This window comes from Rousettus aegyptiacus, unplaced genomic scaffold (genome assembly GCF_014176215.1).
Source record: "Rousettus aegyptiacus isolate mRouAeg1 unplaced genomic scaffold, mRouAeg1.p scaffold_m13_p_16, whole genome shotgun sequence".
Lineage (NCBI taxonomy): Eukaryota > Metazoa > Chordata > Mammalia > Chiroptera > Pteropodidae > Rousettus > Rousettus aegyptiacus.
The window spans coordinates 13865757-13888915 of NW_023416291.1; the positions used below are offsets into that span (position 1 = coordinate 13865757).

At 34.2% G+C, this 23159-nt stretch overlaps 1 protein-coding gene and 1 pseudogene across 13 annotated transcripts in view; one reads left to right on the forward strand and one right to left on the reverse strand.

The window, feature by feature from the left end:
- ANAPC10 (anaphase promoting complex subunit 10) overlaps positions 1–23159 on the reverse strand; it is a 246919-nt gene that overhangs the window by 215836 nt on the left and 7924 nt on the right. For 9 of the 13 annotated variants that reach the window (XM_036233529.1, XM_016164038.2, XM_016164040.2 and 6 more), the window contains exons 3-4: positions 22191–22281; positions 17393–17513 (exon numbers count right to left, since the gene is read on the reverse strand). In XM_036233529.1, coding sequence (XP_036089422.1) covers positions 17393–17513; positions 22191–22281 — 212 coding nt within the window. The other 4 variants (XM_036233527.1, XM_016164039.2, XM_016164036.2 and 1 more) reach the window with 4 other exon arrangements.
- On the forward strand, positions 21318–21436 carry LOC118612662 (annotated as a pseudogene).

The following is a 23159-nucleotide window of genomic DNA, read 5'->3' on the forward strand; positions in this document are numbered from 1 at the left end:
TCAGGCTGCCAACACATTGGACCACATTTTGCAAGTTTGCTGTCTGATACGACACCCAGCAGCATATAAGAATAAAAATGAAATGAGTAAGATTAAAAACTTAAAAATTATCTAAGGATTATAAATATACTTTCTAATACATTTCTTGATTAATTACATAGGGTCAACTGAAAAAATTTACTAACTCAATAGTGTCTAGAAGCCACCATATTTAATTATCTGAATTTAAACTGAAATACAGGACAAATTTATGACTTTTTATATTCATCTAGCCAAGAAACACCTCACTTTATAAATAAAATAGATTTTAAAGGGCAAAAGTCAATATTTAAATCAATCCTTCTTCATATATATCTCCAACAAAAGCTCATTATTTCTTACCTTCAATACTTTATATTTCATTTCAAGTTTTTCATTATAGCACATAAACATATAAGCCTTTTCTCTGCTTCTTGATGTGCCAGTGACAATCGTGTAATACACATCTATGACAACTACTCCTATAAACAGAAATCCTCACAAATTTAAAATATAAGGACCAACAAATGTTTCACCACACTGAGAAAACACAGAGTCTTTCTTCCAAAAGGAACTTTCAGTAAAAAAAATGATGTGTGAACAGCAGACACTGATGTTCACACAAGTACACTGCAGACAACCCGGCAGGCGGTTTTCTGTTTTTTTTGGATTATGCTCTGGAGGTGCTGGCACAATGGAACTTCAATACCATAATTACGTATTTCTCTGTGTATCTTTAAAATAACAGGTAAAGAAAAAAAAAATCAACTACAAAAATAACAAAACTAAATGTTTTTAATTCTTCTTTTGAAAGGATGTAATTTATAACCATTACACAAATAGAGAAGAAGCACAAAAGGGGGGGAAAAAAAAGAAATAAAGTAATGTTCCAAAGCTTCAGTTTACAAGGACCTCACACTAAGTTTTTTTTTCTCTGCAACTCTTACTAGAAACAGTATTATTTGCTAAAAATGCACTAGCTGCCAAGAGCCATGGTCCATCTAAAGCAAAATGCCTGAGATGGAAATAGAGTGTTAATACAGAAAAAAGGGCAAGATTCAGTACAAAGATTTCTGTAAAACCTATTTAAAGAATAAGATGAAGTTTTAATTTTGATATCTTTTTGACTGAAAAATAACTGCAATAGATAAAATACTAAAATACATAGCACTGTGTTAAAACAATAAGATGTAATCAAACTTCAAACTTTCTAATTAAACCTTTTTTGTTAAGTTATTGGGAATTCAACACTAGTCTTGGTTCACATGATAGAACAATGGGAAAATTTTCCGAATGGTTGAACACTAACCCTGACAAGTGTGGAGAGCCAACTACAATACATTATATGGTAGCATAACCTGCCACCCACGTTGCTGAGAGAACAGCTTTCAAACACATGCAGTGAGCTGTAAAACCACAAAATCCCTTATTACACATTGTCTTTCTTACTCTAGGTGAAATCTACCATCAATTCTTTCCGTTATAAATCATTTTTTATTACTAGTTTTGAAGTCCACTTAACAATTGTCTTTTACAATGTAAAAGATGCCTTTAATTTTAAAAAAGAAAATGCAACAGGAATGTTATCACCCTCCTACAGCATTACAGGGCAGGCTGATATCTCCTGCACAATTTCTCATAGCTTTCTTTGGGGACCCATATCCCCCGAATGAGTTTTAAACAAAAGTGGGGTTCTTTTCTCTCCCTTTAAAGACCAAGCCCTGATATTGGTTCACTAAGTTTCTTAAAGCATTTGAAAACATTTGCTTTAAGATTGATATATTGCTCTGGGGAGTCTTTAATAAAATACATGGTTTTCAACATTACCAAAAAAGGGGGAGGAGAGAAATTATCAAAATTTATCATGGAGCGACCGTCCTCTCGGTGTTTCTTCCTAACATTCCTCCCTTCCCCCCACTCTGGCACAAATCCAAACTTCAACCAACCAAATAACCAACCAACAAACAAAAAGCCATTTTAGATTCAATGCTATAATGGTGCTCTAGACAGTATTTGTCTTATATCGGTAAATAAAATAAGACCGCAGGATAACAAACATGCTTCATCCTCATTACAGCACTGTACTTGGTCAAAGTTATATTCTTACCTTTCAGGGAAGAGCTCACTGCAATAATGACTATGGAAGCTATACAAAAGGGCTTGAGATACAGAACAAGAGTGAAAGTACGACAAACAAGACGCACTTTTACAGAGATTCAAAGACACTACTTTCGGATATTCAAGATGGTTAAAATCGTTTCTAAAGCTGCGTGTTTCTAACATTTGGCCTGATTACTTTCCCTCCTATCCCTTCCATTTCCCTCCAACCCCCGCCAACTGTGATCCACCTCCGCCCACAGCCCGCTAACTGATCCAAGCATTCCAAGACAGTTACAGGACATAACAGTTTCTTCTGAGGTTTTCATTTGCAATGTTGTTGGCAAAGAGAACTTTATTTGTAAGTCTTTCTATTATACTGACAAGGTCAATTAGTCCTATGAACTATTGGTCTTTCTGCTTGATAGCTTGGTGAATTATTCAAGTGAAACCATTCATAACCCATAACTGAATGCAGCCAATTAACCTCAGAAACATGACAATACTGGTATCTAATGGGATTTCAGGTTTATCTTGACATACCACAGTAAAGTAATTTCCTCCAATTTGGTGGTATATTATTTGATAGAAACTATATTTTTTTCTCAAATTCATTAATTTGTAGCTTATGGTACACATCAAATTATATAGAGTAATTTCTATTTTATGGAAGTTCATAAAAATGTTGAAACTTTTAAAGACAATAATCAGCTATTATGCTTACATCTGTCTATGTGGTTTACAAAACTAAAGAATACGAGACCCCTTAACATGCAATACCCAGTGATCTTTTCAAGATTTCTCCCAAGGTGCAGAAAGCACTACTACTCCCCCAAAGCTACTGTGGAATTGAATCTGTGTTCTACTTCGAATATTCAAAAAATCTTTAAGTTGTCAAATATCATTTATTTTTTAAAAAACACAAAAGAATTTGCCTTAACTGAGTGTTTACTACGCGATAGGCAATATGAATAAGTACGTTGCAAACTTCATCTTACTTAGTTATCTCAAAGATCCAATGAAACGAGCATTGTTATCCCTGTTCTATGTAGGAGGAATCTCAGGTTTTAAAGGGGCTAAATGTGTCCCCAAGTTTCACATAGCTAATAAGCAACGAAACTGAGATTTGAAACCAGATTTGTCTAGTTTGCTAAATTGTGGTCTTTCAACTCACTCGACCTAAAAAAAATACAAGCTAATCCCTAGTTATCTCCCAGTACCATTTTGTATTAACTGGACCATAGAGTATTGCTGAGCTTCTAAACCATTCTATAAAAGAATGCTATCCAATCATTACTGAGCAACAACTAGGAGATGAATGAATGAACAAGAGAGTTTCGACAGCCATATAATTATATCAACACTAAAGTTTTATTAACAGTAAGACAATACTTCAGTTTTTTTCTTATCACTTCCAGCCCAAATGCACTCTCATATATGTATGAATGTATATGTGGTCTTCCACACAGACCTGTACCCATACGTTACCTGCTCACCTGCACACAAGTTCATCCAAACTGCCCCACTCAATACTTTCGGTTTCTAAGCCAAAAAACGGTCTATTATGTCAGGTCACAAAGAAGTGAAAAGCTGTCTTAATACTACAAGTATCAACCAAAGTGCTCTAAGAGCAAATGCCTATTAACAGGAGTGTTTCCAAAACTCAGTCGTTACTCTCGACTTCCTTCCTATGGGAGCCTTCAGACCGGCTGGAATGACTCTTGGGGCTACATTCACCATTTAGTGGAAATGTCTGTAAAAACATTTGTGCAATGAGGATAGACAGAAGCTTTGTTGAAAATACTGGGTTGGCTAAAAGTCATGACAATTAAGGTGTGCGTTAACAATTTTTTTTTTTAATGCCCACTTATACCCTCTACTCTGTAAGTTCATTACTATTAATATTATATTAGTTTAAAAGAATATATCCTGCAGAGAAAGTATTAGGGCTAAGAAGGAGAATTCAGAGTCATCAATTTCAAGTAAGCTTTGCTTATTTTTAAAATAAATCAAAATACATATCATAAGCACAAAAGATTTCAAGAACAGAGTACGAAATCAAAGTTAGTAAACTATAATACCTCAGTGGATAAAGAGAGATCTAATATTTTGACACAACAGATTAACATGTGATTCCAACAGATTTTATGTTATTAATTGGGTCAGATCAGAAAGATTAAAATTGCTAAACTATTCCCTTCCAAAGGCCACAGCATCAGCCACTGATGCTGTAGTTCAAAGGATTAAATCTGTATATTTAATCCAATGCCAATGGAAATTTCATTAAAATAAGAAACGAAAACTAGAAATTCCAAATGGGATGTATGCTCAGTCCAACTGTGAACAACTTGATATTGAAACACCAAATAGCACTATCAATTAAAAAAAAAAAAGACACTTTATGATTAGATCTGGCAGTAGGAATTGAATCCAAGACGACCTATCTAACATCTATTACTAGAACATGCCTTAATAAAGATAAGTCACGTGTATCTAGCACATTTTGATCTTGTGTGGTCAGGTATGAGTAAAGATAAAGCAAGCGGCCATTAACAAAATTAAAGGAAAAAGTATGGAATGATTTATACTGAGAAACCTATGTATTTGGTATACTGCAGATGTTTTTGCGCATCTTATCTCGATCTTCACAACCACCCAAACAAGATAGGTATTATGATACTCATTTTTTAAAGTAAATAAACAGAGGCTAAGAAAGAAATGAGAAATTTGCCCTCTATCACAAAAAAACTTCACAGTACCAAGATTCCAACTCTCATCTGAAAGACTCCAAAAAACACAATTAAAGCAGCATGTGGCAAAGACAATCTAGAAACATGTTCCTTCCTCTGGCTTAGGTCTCATCCTTCTGTCCCACTTTGAATACAAGATTTAAAATCCAGACTGCAGATTATGAAACAGACTGGGTTTTTGCCCCACAAGCCAAGGTTCGAGAACTCCACGTTCAATGGCGAGTACGATATGACTCTAGGGAAATAGCAGCAAGTTTCAAATGACTACAACTTCGGGTTAAATGGAGTTCAGTGAGTCATGATAATTCCATGCTACTGATAATCCTAATCTTAGTCAACAGAAAATTTTCAAAGTTGAATTCTACATTTGCCTTAGACAAGTCTCTCTCAACACGGTATATCTTCATATAAAATAACTATTTTAAGGCCAAGAATACCTCCCAATGCCTTTCACCAATTTTCTAAGAGAAACGATAAAATTTTAAAATGGATAAAGCTAAAGTTTAACGACTGGATTTTACAAACTAGCTGAGAATAAATTTGACTTTTTATCCTTTTACTACCTTAAATGTGAAGCAGCTACCTAAACACTAACGTAGAAGAGTGAATGCAGGGGCAGTGATTTCTTTTCACTCCTCCGTTTGTTCTTATTCCCTAAAGTGCCTTCCTTACCATACTTAACCTCAGCTTATCACCTCTGGGCCATGATAAGAGGCAAATCATGAGTCTCCTAGATTCTCCCAAGGAAAATTACAGTCTCTTTAGTCGTTATCTTCTCTAAGATCGCATGCTTATATCTGAAAGTGGAGCTGCTAGGGCAGAATTCATTTAAGAACCAAACTTTCCTGGACCCTTTTCTTCCATAAAGCTAAAAGAGGCACCCCTCCACTATACTGAAAATAAACACAAAGCCATTGAAGAAAAAGAAACTGCACAAATATCAACTGAGCATCTATGTGCCAGGTACGCAGGCATGTGAGTAATCAAGATAGATACCGTCCCAGAGATAATGGAAGGTATCAAAGATTTGTGGCAGCTAAGAAGAAATATGCCAGAAAATTACTAAATAAATGGCAGAAGAATATGATTAGTGCACAGAAATATATATACAATCGTCATTAAGTAGGTCACAAATTTGGCTCCATGGTTCTTGGCAGTCAAAGCAATGTGGGTATCATTATTAGTTCTGACACAGTCCAGAGATTCTACTTACAAACAGAGCTATTAAGTCCATTTAATCACATGTGCACATTATTAACTACATAAGCAACTGCTAATACCATCTACTGGTAACTAAGTTGGTGTGTGTGTGTGTGTGTGTGTGTGTGTGTGTGTGTGTGTGTTGAAAACCAAACTGCTTTTCCTGAATTCAGATCTGAAGGAAATTTTTAATCTGGCTCTGTATAAAAAATATAGACTACATCCTCAACAATATTTCTAATAGAATTATAATAACAAATCTCATAATTTTTTATGCATTTCATGTAGACCCATGAATGACCACTAAAGTCTATAAAAGCAATTTAATAAAATAATGCAGCCAAAGTATAATATTTATAACAGCTAAAGAACATGCGTGTCTTTTAAGCAGTTCCCAATTTTAAAAAACATAGGAAATTTGACTCTTGGAAGAATAGTCTGAAGATCTAAGAATAAGCTTTTGAGACTATTGGCATCACAGTCATTTGTTACACAAGTTTTGCTGTAATTCATAAAACATAAAAAAATAAAGCTTTCAGATTAACTTTTGAGGTTTTAAAAATTATATTTCAAATGAGTGCAATACTTACTTGGACAATTAAAACATATACAATATTTTTTTAAAGGGCTATTCATTTTTCTCGTGAATCTCAAAGAAACTGCAATTAGAGGAATAAGTGAAAGGCTAAAGGTATTGTGTATGGTTATTATAAAAAGAGACTCTATTTACAAACAACATATATTGATTGGCCAGATTCACTACAATTAAGTAAAATGAGAGAAAAGCAAAAACAGGACCTTGAAGGATGATATACTTTATCTAAAAAATTTTATTTACTCTAAGGACACTATCTATCATTAAATAACCACAGAATACCTTTTCCTCGACTTCAGAGCTTATTGAATTTAAATACCTAGGTTAATTCATACAAAATTAAATTCATTAAGTGAAAAAATATAAGATTATTTTAACTGAGATTTAAAAAAATAATTAGAGTAAAATAACACTATTTATTCTAAACATTCATAGAGTTAGAATTTATATATTTGCAAATTTGCTTTTTAAATTATAAAGTAGATATACTAATATACTAAAATAGTATTTAGTAGTTATTGGCTATCAATTTCTATTATAATCATTTTACTTATTTCTATTATAAAATTAGAGATGTTTTCCTACAGAAAAAAAAAAATTGTGGTTCTCATTATTATGAAAACAGAAGTTGCCAGCGTGTTATAATTATTATTTTATATGAGCTCAATGTGCCAGTTATGCCCTAAGAAACTTTTTCCCCTGAATAATGAGGAGGGAGAATGATGGGGAGAGTATATTACATACAGGTTTCCCCCACTATCCAAAAGTAGAGTATTCCTATGAAAGCCTTCCATTAGCCAAAATGGCACTATAAAGCAAAGAAGCAATTACCATTAATTTAGATGGAAAACTTTTTGAGCATTCCTAGGCCCAAAATATAACCTACCAATTCATACCAAATAAGACATAAAACCTAAAATAACACTAACATATAGTACAGTCAGGAATGATGGGACAAATACATCTAATGCTTTATATACCATTGTTCCACCCAAGCACCAGACTTTCCATTTTACTGGTTATTGAGTAAAATGAGTAATGGATAACGGCAGACTAAAAGAGACCATGGTGCTACTAACAATAATAACTTAAGCAGCTTTCAAGATTCCTTCTCTCTGAGTGTTAATAGTGCAAATAGTGGATGCAGGCAAGATCGACGCACACACAATGTCTTTATTTCATTCACCGCTAGCAAAATCCTGATTTCCATCTAGTTTCACGCTAAGTGTAATACCCAAAGAGCTCTCTTTAGGCTTTTCTGATACTTTAGGACACGCCTTGCTAACGAATGCGCAAAACAAATCGCCATGAAGCGCAGATGCTCACAGACACAGTTCAGAGCGGTGGCGGCTTGGTGCTGGGAGGCTGTGTGGGTCCCCGGGAGGGAGCCTGGGGGGCTCTCCGGCTGCCCGGGGTGCTCGCTGGCCCTATCGCGGCTCACTATAAAATGAACGTGGAACCCTATTTTTGCTTTTTGCTCTTTTTCCTAAAAGTGAAAATCCTTTTTGGATTTCTTTTGGTTAATGAAAATAGGTACTAATGTAAGTCTTTCATAAAAATAAAGGAGAGTAACACTTTCGAAACGCAGGGGGTATCTGTATTTTATTTTTTTTAAAAAAAAAATAGTTTATGTTTTTAGAGCAATTTTTGATTCACGGCAGAACTAAGTGGAAGATACAGATTTCCCATACACCTCCTGTCCCCCGGAAGCAGAGCCTCCCCATTACCAACATGTCCCACCCGAGCGGTACATTTGTGACAGCTGAGGAACCTACATTGACACGTCATCATCCAAAGTTCGGGGTTTACACTGGGGTTTGCTCTCGATGTTGTACACTCTGCGGGTTTGGACAAACATAGTAATGACATGTAGGTACCTCCATCGCATCATACAGAGTATTTTCAATGCCCCGAAGATCCTCTGTGCTCTGCCTGTTCCTCCCTCCCTCCCACCACCACGCTCAGCTCCCGCGGCCGCTGATCTAAACCATCTCCACAGCTTTGCCTTCCACAGAATGTCACATAGTTGGAATTGTATGGTATGTGGCCTTTTCAGATCGGCTTTTTCACTGAGTAATATTAATTTAAGGTTCTTCCATGTCTTTGCATGGCTTGACAGCTCATTTCTTTTTGACAGTGAATAATGACCAATGCCCGCATGTACAAAGGTTTATGCCCAAAACATGAGCATTACATGTATCAATTTTCGATAGAATATATTCAAAAAGTGAACAATTTTGTAAGTGCATTTCAAAAAGTTATAGTCAATCATCCCGTCACTCACTAGCTCATTTCCTCAGCGACACACTTCAATTTTTCTTAAAAATGTAAAGAAATGTTTTGGCAACTTGTAATTGAATATGATTTTAAGGGGGAAAAAAAGTGGGAGGGATATGTACTGCATGCTGATTCCCAGCTATACCTCTGACTTGCTGTGTGACACTGGAGTGTACCTCACAGAGCCGACCTTGTCTCATGTGGAAAATAACGGGCTTGTATGATTAGAAGTTGCTAACCGGTGGCCCTTTGGCCATATTCGGCCTGTGGACATACCACAGGTGCCCAGCATGTTTTAAAAATTAGGAAACTTCGCATTCAAATATAGATTTCTGATTTCAAAAAGTCTAATTGGCAACACTGTACCTACAGTCCCATGTGGTAACAAAGGCTGAAACTGAATAGTCGCTGTCCCCTTTGGATAAAGCATCGACTCTCAGTGGCACAGCACCTGCCTGACTGCCTAGCATCTAATTTTTTTGAGGAACTAGATTACTTCTAAAGTTTCTTAAAGCTCCAACCTTCTGACATTTAGAGTGAGCCATACAGCAAAAGCGTCATTTAAATTATCTAAGTCTCAGTTTTATTTGAATATAGGGATAGTAGTAACATCTGACCACACCTTGAGCTTTGGAGACAAAATGAAATAGTGAGTGCTAACTGCTTCGCATAGTAATGTGCGTGTAGAAAGTACTTAATAAACAGCAGAGGTAACAATACACACAAATAAGGGTGAACAAGATAATTCAAAAACAATCCTTCGGTGGTCAGTCCAATCTAAATCACAGTTGAAATGCTGATCCTTTTTTTTCTGAATGCAATATTTGGTCCCACTGAAATAATCACCCATTTGCCTCTAATTATGGGAGGTTATTAATTCTTCATTTACCACATGTCAAATAAGAGGCTGAGAAGAAAATGAAGGCCCTGCATGGACTTACCTCAATTAAGATACACTTTAAAATTCTGATAAAATTTTTCAGTAGATAGTTTTCAGTAAGGTTTGCTGCTACTATTATTCTATTGCTCATTGCCAAAAATAAAGATTCATTCAAGAGTTTCTAAAGGAAGAAGGGGCTTCCTAATAAGTTAATATACCCATGGGAATGACAGAAAAAGTAAAAAACCATGTACTGGAGAGGGCAGTAAATGAAAACTATTTGGGGTACCAGTCACTTGTTTAACTCTTTTTCTCTCTCCTGGCTGTCTTTATCTTTGCATACACTCTACCTCTTCCCATATCTTATAATTTACATCCTTCTAACTTCAAAACTTCAGTTTGCACATGGCCATCCACCTTACCCACCCTCTCCACATCACTATCACATCGACTCTTGCTGCTAACTTGCCTGTTGTTTTTTAAGAGTCACATCTCTGACAGAAGCAAAAAGGTAAAAATAGAACTACAGTAGGATCTTACAATCCCCACTTCTGGGTATGTACCAAAAAAAAAAAAACTGAAATCACGGTTTCAAAGAGATTTTCACACCCATGTTCATGGCAGCATTATTCAAAATAGTCAAGAAATAGAAGTCACCCAAGTGTCCATCAACAGATGGATAAACATAATGTGATATATATATACAATGAAATATTATTTAGTCTTAAAAAAGAAAGAAATTTTGTCACGTGCTATAACCTAAATGTCCCTTAAAGAAATTGTGCTAAGTGAAATAAGCCAGTCACAAAAATACTTTATGAGTCCACTTATATGAGGGATCTAAAGTTGTCCAATTCATAGAAACAGAAAGTAGAATGGTAGCTTCCAGGGGTAGAAGAAGAGTAAAACTGAGAGAGAGCTGTTTAATTGATATAGATTTTCAGTTTTGCAAGATGAAAAAGTTCTGCAGATCTGTTATACAATAATTTGAATAAACTTTACACTACTGACCTCTACATGTCAAAATGTTGATGGTAAATTTTATGTGTTTTTTATCACAATTTTTTAAAATTATCTGAAAGAATCAGATTTGCCCAGATAATCTTTTTGAAGCAAACTAAACAAGCATGTGTCAGTGGCAAGCCTCTGGACTGACTGGTATATTTGGCAAATTTTTATTAAATGCCTATTGTTTTTGACAGTACGCTAGGATCTCAGGCAAGTGCTCACACCTGCCCTGCTCGGCTGCCCATCGCAGACCTCCCTTATATGAAAGAGGGTGATAATCTGTATCTCTAAAGACTTGTCATTTTCACTTTTGTAAGTATATATTTCTATTGCATTATATTCTGCCATAGAGTTAAATAATGGTTTTTTGTTTTGTTTTGTTTTGCTTTGCTTTCTTTGTCCTCAGCTGTTGCTGCTGTCACACTGCCGAAAAGAAGCAGTGCTGTTCTCCCGTAACTGCTGCAAAAGAGCACTCGAAAAAGCGCCCTCATCGACTTCAAGGTTTAATTTAAGGATGCATCAGCAGTACAAAACTTTCCAATTCAAAGCATTATGAAACAAAGCAAGAATCTCCTTCGCAGTCTTCTCACTTCAGAAGATAGTACTCCATAGAGTGATTAAACTGCTTGCAAGAACTGCCTTTGTTCAGAATTGCATTAAATAAATTGCCTTTTAAAACGTATGTAACACAGGCTTATGAAGAAAACTTTTCAGTACCTAACTGGATACTCCTAACCATTTTCAGCTTCCAAGACATCATATTCTCTTGATTTTCTGTCTCTTGCCTTTCCTCTCAGCTTTTTTTTTTTTTTTTTTGTAAACTAGATAATCTTTCTCTACCCAGTCCTTGCATTTTAGCATTTGCACAGTTCTGGCCCTGGCGTTCTTCTTTTCTACTTTACACGCACCTTGAATTAATCAAAACTCACACCTAAGCTTCTACTTACACACTGATGATCCCCAAATCTACACCTCTAAACTAGCCTTCTTTCCTCAGGTTCAGATCCATATATTGAAAAGCTCTCCATCTGAAAAGATACCAAAAATCAGTGACGAAAATTAATCTCATTAGCTTAACTGTTCTCTCCATCCCCACCCCCAACTGTCCTTAGCTTAGCTTTGTACTCCACTTCTGATCAATGGTAACATTTTTTCCAGCTGCCAAACCTGAGGAGAATTCTAGATTTCCCCTTCTATCTACCTGAACCCCCTACCTACGCTCCAAGTGTACCCCAGGTAGGAATCAGTCACAAGTCCTTTTAATTCTACTACAAATACATCCCTTTCTTTCGAACCCAACTTAGTTAAACCCACAGCCTCCGTTGAATTCTCATAATTTTCATTTGGATATTATCTAGCTTGTCTTCACATTGTTCCAGCCTCAGCATTCCCAAGATTAAACTTTATCAGTGTTGCCTCATTTGAAGTCTAAACTCCCTAGAAGTGTGACAGTAAACACAATCTCACTTTTGTCTTTATATTTTCACTTTAACAATTAGATATTTATTCCTGGCAAGAACGTAAACTCCTTATTACCATCACAATAAATGTGTTGAATGACTAAATCCTTCTCCAGTCTTTCTTGACACTCCTTGCCACCTACTCAGCCTTAGGCCCTTAGGGTATACTTAAATACTTGCAGTTCTGCCCTTATGTCAGATCTCATGTTTCCACACCTTTACAGGTACACCGTGTCCCTTTTTAGGATGCCCCCACTTTACTCTCCATTTGAGTAGGCTTTATATTGATTGATTCTTGAGATTCAGTTAAACCATCACCTCTTTTAGACAAACTTTTTAAACTATTGCTCTAACATTCCATGTGTTCCCATACTCCCCTGGCTGTATTTACTATTATAATTGTTGAGATTTATTTACCTCTCTCTTCCTTCAGACTAGGACGTGCTTAAGGACAGAAAAAAATGACTATCTTTGCTGTAGACCCAGTACTCAACATATTGTCTGGCACTTAGCTGGCCCTAATTATATATTTACCAAATAAAGTATGAATTTATCTTGTGTGGGAATGCCAGACTACATCTCTTTAAAAATCTAAAGTCAAAAAAAAAAAAAAATCTATAGTCTAAGTTTATGGTAAAAAAAAAAAAGGTACTAGAATATTTCTGTTAAAAATACATATGTTTTTCTATTGTGCAAAATATTTTAGCTTCAAAAGGAAATATAGCCCAAATGCACAGTTACCTCAATTTCATTTTGGAAATAAGTAATGCATATAATTATAATTTTTTAAATTGTATATGTTATTTTCAAGAGAGAGATAAAGGAGAATGACATTTCTGGCCTAAAAATTATGAGTATCACACCAAAACATTCTAAAGTCATTTCAAAGATGTTCTAAAGTTACTTATAAAAACTAATATTAAATATGTTTTCTTTTAGTTAAATTCAATAAAAACCATCTTTCCAAAGGCTCAATATATTAAATACTCTATCTTAGCAAACCAATTTATGTTTGTGGATACTACCTAAATTATTACACTTTACATCAAGTTCTTTAAAATAGGCCCCTCAAAGGAAAGTAAATCAGTGATTTTAAGATCAATGCATAGAGCCAGAGCCTCTGTCTGTATCTTCTTGTTCTACCACACATATTAATGAAACTCAAATTATAATAGTAAGTATTATTTTAACAGAAGAGCTGACTTATTAATCACTTCTGTCGGAGTACCATATATAGACTCCCATAGCCACACAACATGGAGAGCCAAAAGGCTTGCCTACATGCAATAGAGGGAAAGTATCATTATAGCTCTCAACATTGAAGACTTGTTTCAAGCCATCTCCTAAAAAAAAGACTTGGTAAAGCTTTATTATCTGAAGATAAAAACAAGGCTTAAAATTCACTAAAGTGCTCAATCTTGTGCTCCATCAATATTTTATTCTTTCTAGCCACAAATTTTAGAAGCAAAATGCTAACAATGGACCAATGGACAACTTCCAAATATGCTGCAAGTATCTGCTTAATTTTAAGTCAACAAGTTGTTTTTCACAGAACTATCTAGAAATCATTTTGAGAACTGTGACTGAATGTCTAATAAACCACATTAGTTTTATATTTAAGTACAAACATTTCTACAATAGTTTTTAAAAACAGAAACAGCCCTCTGTATCTATAGGTTCCATATCTGCATATTCAACCAACTACAGGTTGAAAATATTTGAAAAAAAGTTATATGTACTATGCAGTTAAGCCTCTGATGGTTGCTCTGTTCTGAACATGTACAGCTTTTTTGTCTTGTCATTATTCCCTAAGCAAAACAGTGCAACAAGTATTTATATAGCATTTACACTATATTAGCATTATACTAATCTAGAGATGATGTGAAGCATACAGAAGGATGAGAACTGATTATATGTAACTACTATGCCATTTTTATAAGGGAATTGAGTATCTGAGGACTTTGGAGGAGGGCGCTCTGAGGGATGACTGTAACTAGTTAGCAAACTGAAAAGGACTTTAATTTTTCTTGGATTTTAGCTGGAGATGTTTTCTATAGTGTTAAAATGGTCCCATCTAAGATATAGTATTTATTTGGTTCCTTGCTCGCAGTAACAAAAATTTACTTCACATATATCTTCTCTTCTGAGAACAAAGGAAAAGAACATTAAATCAAAATATAATGCTAAAATACAAAGGATTTAAAATTTTTTAAAGCAACTATATCTTTATTTGAAAACTTCCCTTGAATAACATCTTGAACACTTGAACATGACTTCTTGCATAAAAATAACACAAGTGAAATTAAGTATTCTGAAAAGATAATGACATAAAGTCTCATGTTAAATCTCACTTTTATTTAGAAATAGCCTCTGTGTAGAAACGATAAATTATAAACATCTTATAAAATATTCTTCAGTTTTTGGTTTCCAATTTGTGTAGAATGGATAATTTTGAAAAAGTAGAATGAGCCACATGAATAAATTCAACTTTGGTGTCAAAAATATTCTATTTGGCGAAACCCAGTGTTAGTATCTTTCAGTCATCAAGCCGAAAGTACAAACTCCACTTCCATTTTAAGTCATGTCTCATATATAGAGGTTAAAATATGCATTCCAGAAGAGTAAAGAGTCTGATTTCTTTGTGGAGATTTTACTACAAAGAACAAAGATATAGATATATATTCACGCTTCATAACTGAACTGAAGGAAAAATATGATAGAAAAAGAATAATTTTGGAATAAATAGGATAGTCATTAGCTTTTCTCACCCTGAACTAAATTGTTAAAAAATTACTCAAATCAATAGTAAAATTACAAAAAAAAATAGGTTTTTAGAGTATTTCAAGTAAACAAATCCATAATTTCTAGTAAAAAGGAAAACCCATTTAAACACTTCAAAACACACTACACCCTCCAGTGGCAAGCATCCATGGAAAAACATAAAAAGATTTAGTTAAATTTTCCACTCAGTTAAATCAGTCCTATAACTAATGAAATGATGGCTCTAAAACCTCATAAAAGTTCACACTATTTTAATCACTATCTGAGTTAGAAGAAGCACGGATTTTTAAAAAAATAATTTTGATCTCATAGAGGAGTAATATAAGAAACAAAATCATGATCTGCTTATTTTTCCTTAAAAAACAAAGTGCTATCAGATTCTTATTTCTTTAAGGAAAAAGAGTTAGACTACATCACATATAAAGATGTATAAACAAAAGATGAAGTATCTTTTACATCATGCGCTACAAAAGCAGCACTAATATTTTAAAGCAAAATCCAAAAATTATGGTTCCTTAGTGAGAACTGTGGCAGAAAAGCAGTGTGTTCATTAAGTTTTTCAGGAAAACAACTTACATTATCACCTGGTAATATTTAGTATTACTAGTCTCATGAGGTTATGTGGTCACTACACAGAAATATAAATACACTTAGAATAAAATTAAGAGGCTACCTCAAAGAGCCCTTATTCTATGTGGCTAATGTTTTAGCACTTAAATGATAAAATAGAAGCAAAGACTAGATTAAAAATATTCCACAATGGTCCAAATATCATTTAAATTTTCTCTAATTAACAAGAGAATAAAAGACATTTGTAAATATAGAAATCATGTAGGAAGATGTAAATTTTCCAAAATGCATCAAAGAATTTTTGAATACACACACACACACACTCACTCAGACTCTAAGAAATACTAATACAACTTAAGACTTCTTGAGGTATTGAACTTATTAACTAGGATATGAGACTAACAATTAAAGGACAACAGTGACATCTAGTGAACATTTCAAATACATGCCACACATATTTTGGATCAAAACATTTTACTTCTAGTGTTTCACATATTTCAAACTAACTGAGCACTTATATGATGAATCTTAAGCTTTAAACCAAAATAAGATGATTCTGCTCTCAAATGGTTTCTCAATATGAGTGACCCAATCATGTGATAAATAGAAAATGTAGAGACAGGGTCTGAATAGAAACACTAAGTCAAATGAGAGTCCAGGCCACAAATAAACTGGAAGCCTTTCAAAAATGACGGGTCTTCTAGATCTCTCTGAACCAAGCAATTTTCAAAGATTTTAATGATTATTTGAGCTTATGATTTTGACAAGGAAAAATGCCAAAGGCCTGAACTTCACAGGTTTACAATATAAAATTATTGAAAATATCTCTCAAAAGTAAATATTTTGAACTTATAAAATTCAGGTCGCAAAAGCACTGTCCTAATAGCTCCAAAAAGTTATACAAAGGATAAATAAACTGTGGCATATTCAAACAATGGACTACATCTCAGGAATAAAAAATGAAATAATACATGTAACAACATGGATTAATCTCAAAAAACAGGTTGAGTCAAAAAAGCCTTAAGCAAAAGTTACACCCTGTATGATTCTACTAATATGACATTCCAGAACAGGCAAAACTGATTTATAGAATGAATACATATACAGATACATACACAAAATCAGAAAAATAGTTACCTCCAAGAGTAGGATGAAGATGGAGATTGACTAGGAAAGGATATGATGAAATTTTCTGGGGTAATGGAAATGTTCTGTATCTTGACAGGAATCGGGGTTACACAGCTATATGAATTTGTCAAAAAGCACCAAACCCTAGACTTAAGATCTGTGCAAAATTTATATAAATTTTACCTTAAAAAATTAATCTTAAGCAAATAATAATAATTCCAGTTATATGTCATGCTGAAAATATTTGGAGTTGATATGTACAGATATCTGCAACTTATTTTGAAACACATATAAAAATCAGATGGATTGACAGATTATAATAAAGCAAATACAGCAAAACATTAACAAATTGTAGAATCTAGAAGGTAAGTATACTGGGATTCACTATACAATACTTTACCTTTTCTGTATGTCTGAAAATTTCCATATTGAATATAGGAGAAAATAAAGACAACTAGAATTCAAAATAAAAAAATACTATAAAAAATTAAAAATGTTTTCTTAAATACCAACAACTTTCGTTTTATACATTTATGTTTTAATCTCTCTAATCTAATGTTAAACGTGACTATCTTCTAAATAGCCTGAGTTACAGAATAACATCTATATTTAAACTTGAAAGACATACCCGAATTTCTTGAAGGTTGTGGAAATTATTTCCTACTCTGACTGAGATCTTGCTTGGAGTATAGCTTTCATCAGATTTGTAGTCTGCATAAATACATAATGTCTTCACAGTTGTTTTTCTTCTAAAAGCAATAAAGTAAAAACAACATAACCTTTATCATGAGGCAAGATTATATCTAAAATATCTTCTGATTTTAAAATTCACAGTTTCCTAAAATGAGTATTTAAATCAACCATTTCCATGTCTTTTACTTTTAATGATGAAAATGAAGAACATGTAAAAATACAGATACACATTTTACTTATATGGAGATCTCTTATCTAGACATGGTCATGAACCAGATGTGAGCAAAGAAGGAACGATTAAGCCGAATTAGGCACCTTAGAGTACAAACAAGCACTAAGAACTTCAGTCCTCTTTGTTTGTATTTTAGACAAAGAAATTATTCTAACAAGCTTGGGGGTTTTTTATTAGTTACTTAAGTTCCTATGTTAATACTTGAAAATAATTAGCTAAGTGAAAAAGTAAGCCCAGTAAAGAAAAAAGCAATTTTTTAAAAAACAAAGTATAATTTCTTCCTTAATGCAAGAAATAAAACTCAGCTATTTTTAAAATATACATATTTAAAAAGATAAACAAAGACTATATTACAGAAAATTTAACTCAGAAAAAAATGCAAGTGACTAAAAACATGAAAATATGTTCAATATCTAATAATCAAATAGAATTTAAAACACATAGACATTAGCTTTGTTACATTGCAAAATATTTAAATGAATGATAATACTCAAATTGATTAGCAAAGGGTACTTCCATAGCCAGTCAGTCAGCATACAACCTTTGACCCACGATTTCAACTTCTAAGAGTACATTAAAAGACAATACTACTACTACTTAAAAACAAATGCAGAAAAATGTTTATTGTCCTGAGGTTAAATTATTGAAAAGTCACAAACAACTAAATATATATCTCAATAGAAAATCAGTCAAATAAATTATAGCCATTCAATGAAATACTATACAACTATTTAAAATAATCAAACAGATATATAGAGTAGGAAAAAAGCAGATTACAACACAGTATATACAGAAGGATCACATTTTGGAGCAAACGAAATATGTTAAAGGCCTGTAAATCTGTGTGTGTGTGTGTGTGTGTGTGTGTGTGTGTGTAGAGGAGGGGAGGAGGAGAGAGGGGAAGAGAGGGGAAGAAAGAGAGAAGAGAGAGAGAGCAAGATCTAGACAGACTCATACAAAAACAGTAAAAATTACTATTTTGGCAGGGTAGAACTATAGGAGATATTTTCTTTTTCACTATTTCTATATGTTCTGTTGAATTTTTACAATAAGCATATGTTTTTTTGGTCATTAGAAAAAAAATAGACAATTTTAAACATCAACTAGAAAAACATTAAGAAGTCTATTTAAATATGCTTTAACAGTTCAGTTCTGGTATAAACTGGCACTAACTTAATGACAATGAGTTCCTTGAACAGAAGTAGCCTGTGTCAAAAGTCAACCTATAAAAACAGCAGGGGATCTGTAGCTCTTAGTGAGGGAACCAAGCTTCTACAGCCCAAGCCATTAATCAAAAGGAATGGGGAAAGTTAAGGACTTTCCCTCAAATAATAAAGACAGATGAAGACGTAAAACCCTAAATACTCAGAAACTGCTGACAGGATAAATACCACTACCAGGTTTTCAAAAGAGGCCACAGGTATCAAACTGACATCATTCTGTTTCTGCTGGGCCAGGAAGGAGGCATGAGAGGAAGCAGAGGAAGAAGGGGAAATTTTGAAGGGCATGCCAAAGATTTTTTTCCCTGATGAGCCATAAGCAGGCACTGAAAGGTCTTTCTTATTAGAGAGAGATCAAAGATCAAGAAGAGGATTTTTTTTTTTTTAACAAAAGCAGATCTAAAGGCCAAGTTCTTTGCTCAGAATAATTTTATCTATGAGTTATGAAATTCAGGATAACTTAGTCCCTGGAAACCACAAGATAATCAGGGTGAAGTTGGAAAGACAAAGAATAACAACATTATCATTAAAAAAAAAAAGAAAACAGCAATAGCAGCATATAGCAAGTGAATACTTTTGTGTCTGGCCCAGGACACGTTTTACATGTCTTATTTCATTTACTCCTCAACCTTGTGACATAGGAGCTTCTATCACCTTCATTTTATTGCTAAAAAATATATATAACACTCGGTGGGCACTGTTAGAGTGCGAACGTGTGTCTGTCTGCTTCACATGATCTTAACCACTATTACCTTTCTACTAATTAATTATACTTAGCTTACTCAACAGTCATCGACATCAGTTTACAGTAATTTGTAGGTGTTTGCAGTTCTTTAAATTTAATCTACACAATGAGATTTTATCCTAAGGTCCCTGTTTCCCAAGAAATCACATGTATAATTTATGCTGTATACACAGCTTCATTAAATTGGCAAAGAAAAGTGTGACCTCACCAAAGGCTTAAAACCATTACTCTAAAACGTACCCATAAAGCCTTTTCAAATTATTTATAAATTTTATCTCATGGTAAAACAGCATTGCATAGAAAATTGGGCTCTTTGTCAAACATGGGAAGATTAAAATAAAAGCAGCTTATGAAACAGAGTGTCATCTACTTAAATTGCTCAAATCATCATTACAATAATCACCATAAACTGAATTCTTACTATATGCCTGACATCCTGCTAAACTCTTAAGACAAGGTATTGTAGGAATAAGAGAAAGGCTAATACTTCCCCGTTTCTGATGGCATAAGTAACACTCCCAGCCTCTTTCTACTCCTTCGCCCTCTGCTCTCCTTCTGCTGAGAAAGAGTTGCTGACAGGAAGCAAACATTTGCTTTGTTCCTTCTTGCCACTAATTTAAAAGGGGCAGGATCTACCTGGTCCAGCGCTTTCGTAACTGGATGGAGGGGTAAGTTGGTTTAATTCTAGGGTTAGAAATTAAGAAACACGCTTGACTGTAGATGTAAGCCTTCTTCTCAAATACTGGTTTTGTCAGTTTTATAGAGTTATATTTTGGTCTCCACCTGCTGACTCTTGAATACATTGTCAATTAATTTGGAATCCATGACACTGAGACAGAAGACATTAGTGACGGCTACTGCTAGCCAACCTAACAGCCCCCTTTCTCTTCTTTCTTCATAACATCCAGCAAGACTACATTCCCCAGCTTCCTTTACAGCTGGTATGACCATGTGACTAAGTTATGACCAGTAAGACTTAAACCGAATAACCATGTGTTATAAAAAAGTTTCTTTAAAAGGAAGACATGCCCCTGTCAACTTTCCCACCTATTCTTCCTACTGCCTGGGACACAGACATGATGAGTGAAATTCCAGTAGGCATCCTGGGTCATGATGTAACCTTGTGGATAGAATCCAGGAGCTAAGAATAGTGGGCTGGAGAGCGAAGTGATCTGGGCCCACAGCATACTGTGGGGCTGCCATACCGTTCCTGCACTGCCAGGCTCCTCTTGTATGAAGAGGTAGATGAAACAAATTTCCATCTTGTAAAAAACGCTGATGTCAGTTCTGTTACTAGAAGTTCTTATTATCATTTAACATAGCATTATTATGCCCACATTATAGATGAGAAAACCGAGGCTCAGATCAGGCTAAGCAACTAGTCCTCATTTACACACGTGGTAAATTACAGACCCAGAAATTGAATCCAGGTCTGTATGACTATATAAGAGCGACTACAAACTCATGAGAAAGAGGACTTAAAATTAAAAAAAAAAATAGTTATAAAATTATGTTTATCATTTCCTGTTAACATGCTTGATATATTATTAACAAAAGACTGAGACATAAAATAAACAAAGAATCCACATATTTTCCTAAAATAAAAAGCAAACAAATGAGATATATACATACATACATATGTATGTATAAAGATTACATATGAGTCTACGGCCACGCCACCCTGAACGTGTCTGATCGTGTCTAACCTTGGAAGCTAAGCAGGGTCGGGCCTGGTTAGTACTTGGTTGGGAGACCACCTAGGAAGACCAGGTGTTGTAGACATTAAAAAAAAAAATACATATATGTACACACATACACACATATATAGAGATATAAATGATTGCATTCTTCTTTGTTCCTAGTGCAGGTGGAAAATGCCCTCTTTGGGTAAAAGTTGGTTTCTAAACAATTAAAAGTAACAGGAAAGGTTAAATAAAATGAATGGGTAAGGCATTTAGCAAAGTATCTGGTATTTTAAGTCTTTAAAAAAATATTACCCGCTGTTTTTATTTCTGGTGTATATATATATCATACCCTAGGACAGGAGTTGGCATACTCCTGCCCACTGATTGAACCTCCAAATGAAAGTACAAATTTGAGAAGTCACATGAATAGTCTACAGCTAAACCGGGGTTCTAGGTAGCATCTGGGTTATAGGTTTATAGACTGAGTCTACCCCTGATGATGAACTCACTACTATCACTCCAGGTGTACTTAATGTAGTGCATCAAATCATTGTGCTGGGTCATGAGCAAAGCATATTCTTCTGAAATAAATCATGTTAAAAGTTTATTTGAGAAATATCTACATTAAAGGAACTCTGTGTGTGTAAGGTACCATAAAGAATTTATAAAAAATAAGACGAAGTAAACTAAGAATAATCTAGCACGCAGAATCATAATCTCTGAGACTGATCAAAAGCAGAGTTAAGTGCATTTCACTATAATTTCTATATTTTTTAAACTTTATGTATGTAAAATGGATTTCTTTGTCCACTTATAACCTATACAAATTGAAAAATTCAAAAATGTATTACCTGAATTGGATGTTCACTAAATGAGGTTGGGAGCCATCTGATTGCCAGTAAGTTTCCAGATTGTCATCTCGTAATTGATCTACTCCAAATCCTAAAAAGACAAGTGATGATAAATTCTCATGATAAAGAAAGGGCTATATATTCAAAACATAAAATTAGCATGTATATTTGTCCAGAAAGTTCAACAAACAGAATGGTCAGTAATATGAGATTTAAATTAACCAGAATTCTTCTATCCTCTTAACTAGACCTCAACCATTAGAAGAAATAGCACTTGCAAATGAAAACGTTTATATTAGAACAGAGTTTTCTTGGTTGTTAGCTTTAATGTCTAAAGAACATTTTCTAAATATACTATGTGTATATTTATATTCACTTCACAAATATAAACAAATACTGATTGTTTTACACGGATACTTAAAAATTTCCAATGGTTCATATTAGCTATACAATAAAGTATGAACTGTTTAATAAAGTCCTATGTGATCAGGCTTCTCCCTAACTCCTAGCTTCATCTAGGCCACCTCATTCTGTTCTAGACTTACTGACCACCTATAATTCTTTGAATGAGCCGCCTTTCGTCTAAGCTGTATACCTTTGTGCATACTGTTCCTCTTGCCGTTATATCCTTACTCAGTGAAATCCTATCCTTGATCCATCACGCAGGATAAGCGTCATCATGAAGACGTCCCTGATCCTTTCAGGCAGAGTCAACCACTTTCTCTTCTGGGCTGCTACTGCACTGAGCCCGTACTTTGCGGCAAAGCAGCATGACGTGGTAGGTGCTGGCTGCTTGGATCTCAGCATTCTCACTCATTATGGGATCTTTGCCAAATTACTTAATATTTCTGTACTACAGTATCCTTATTTAGAAACTGGTAAAAATACATTATAGTACATACTTTGTGTGACTCTTGGAGATTTTATTGACATAATCGTTTATTTTATATATGTAAATGACAAGACATG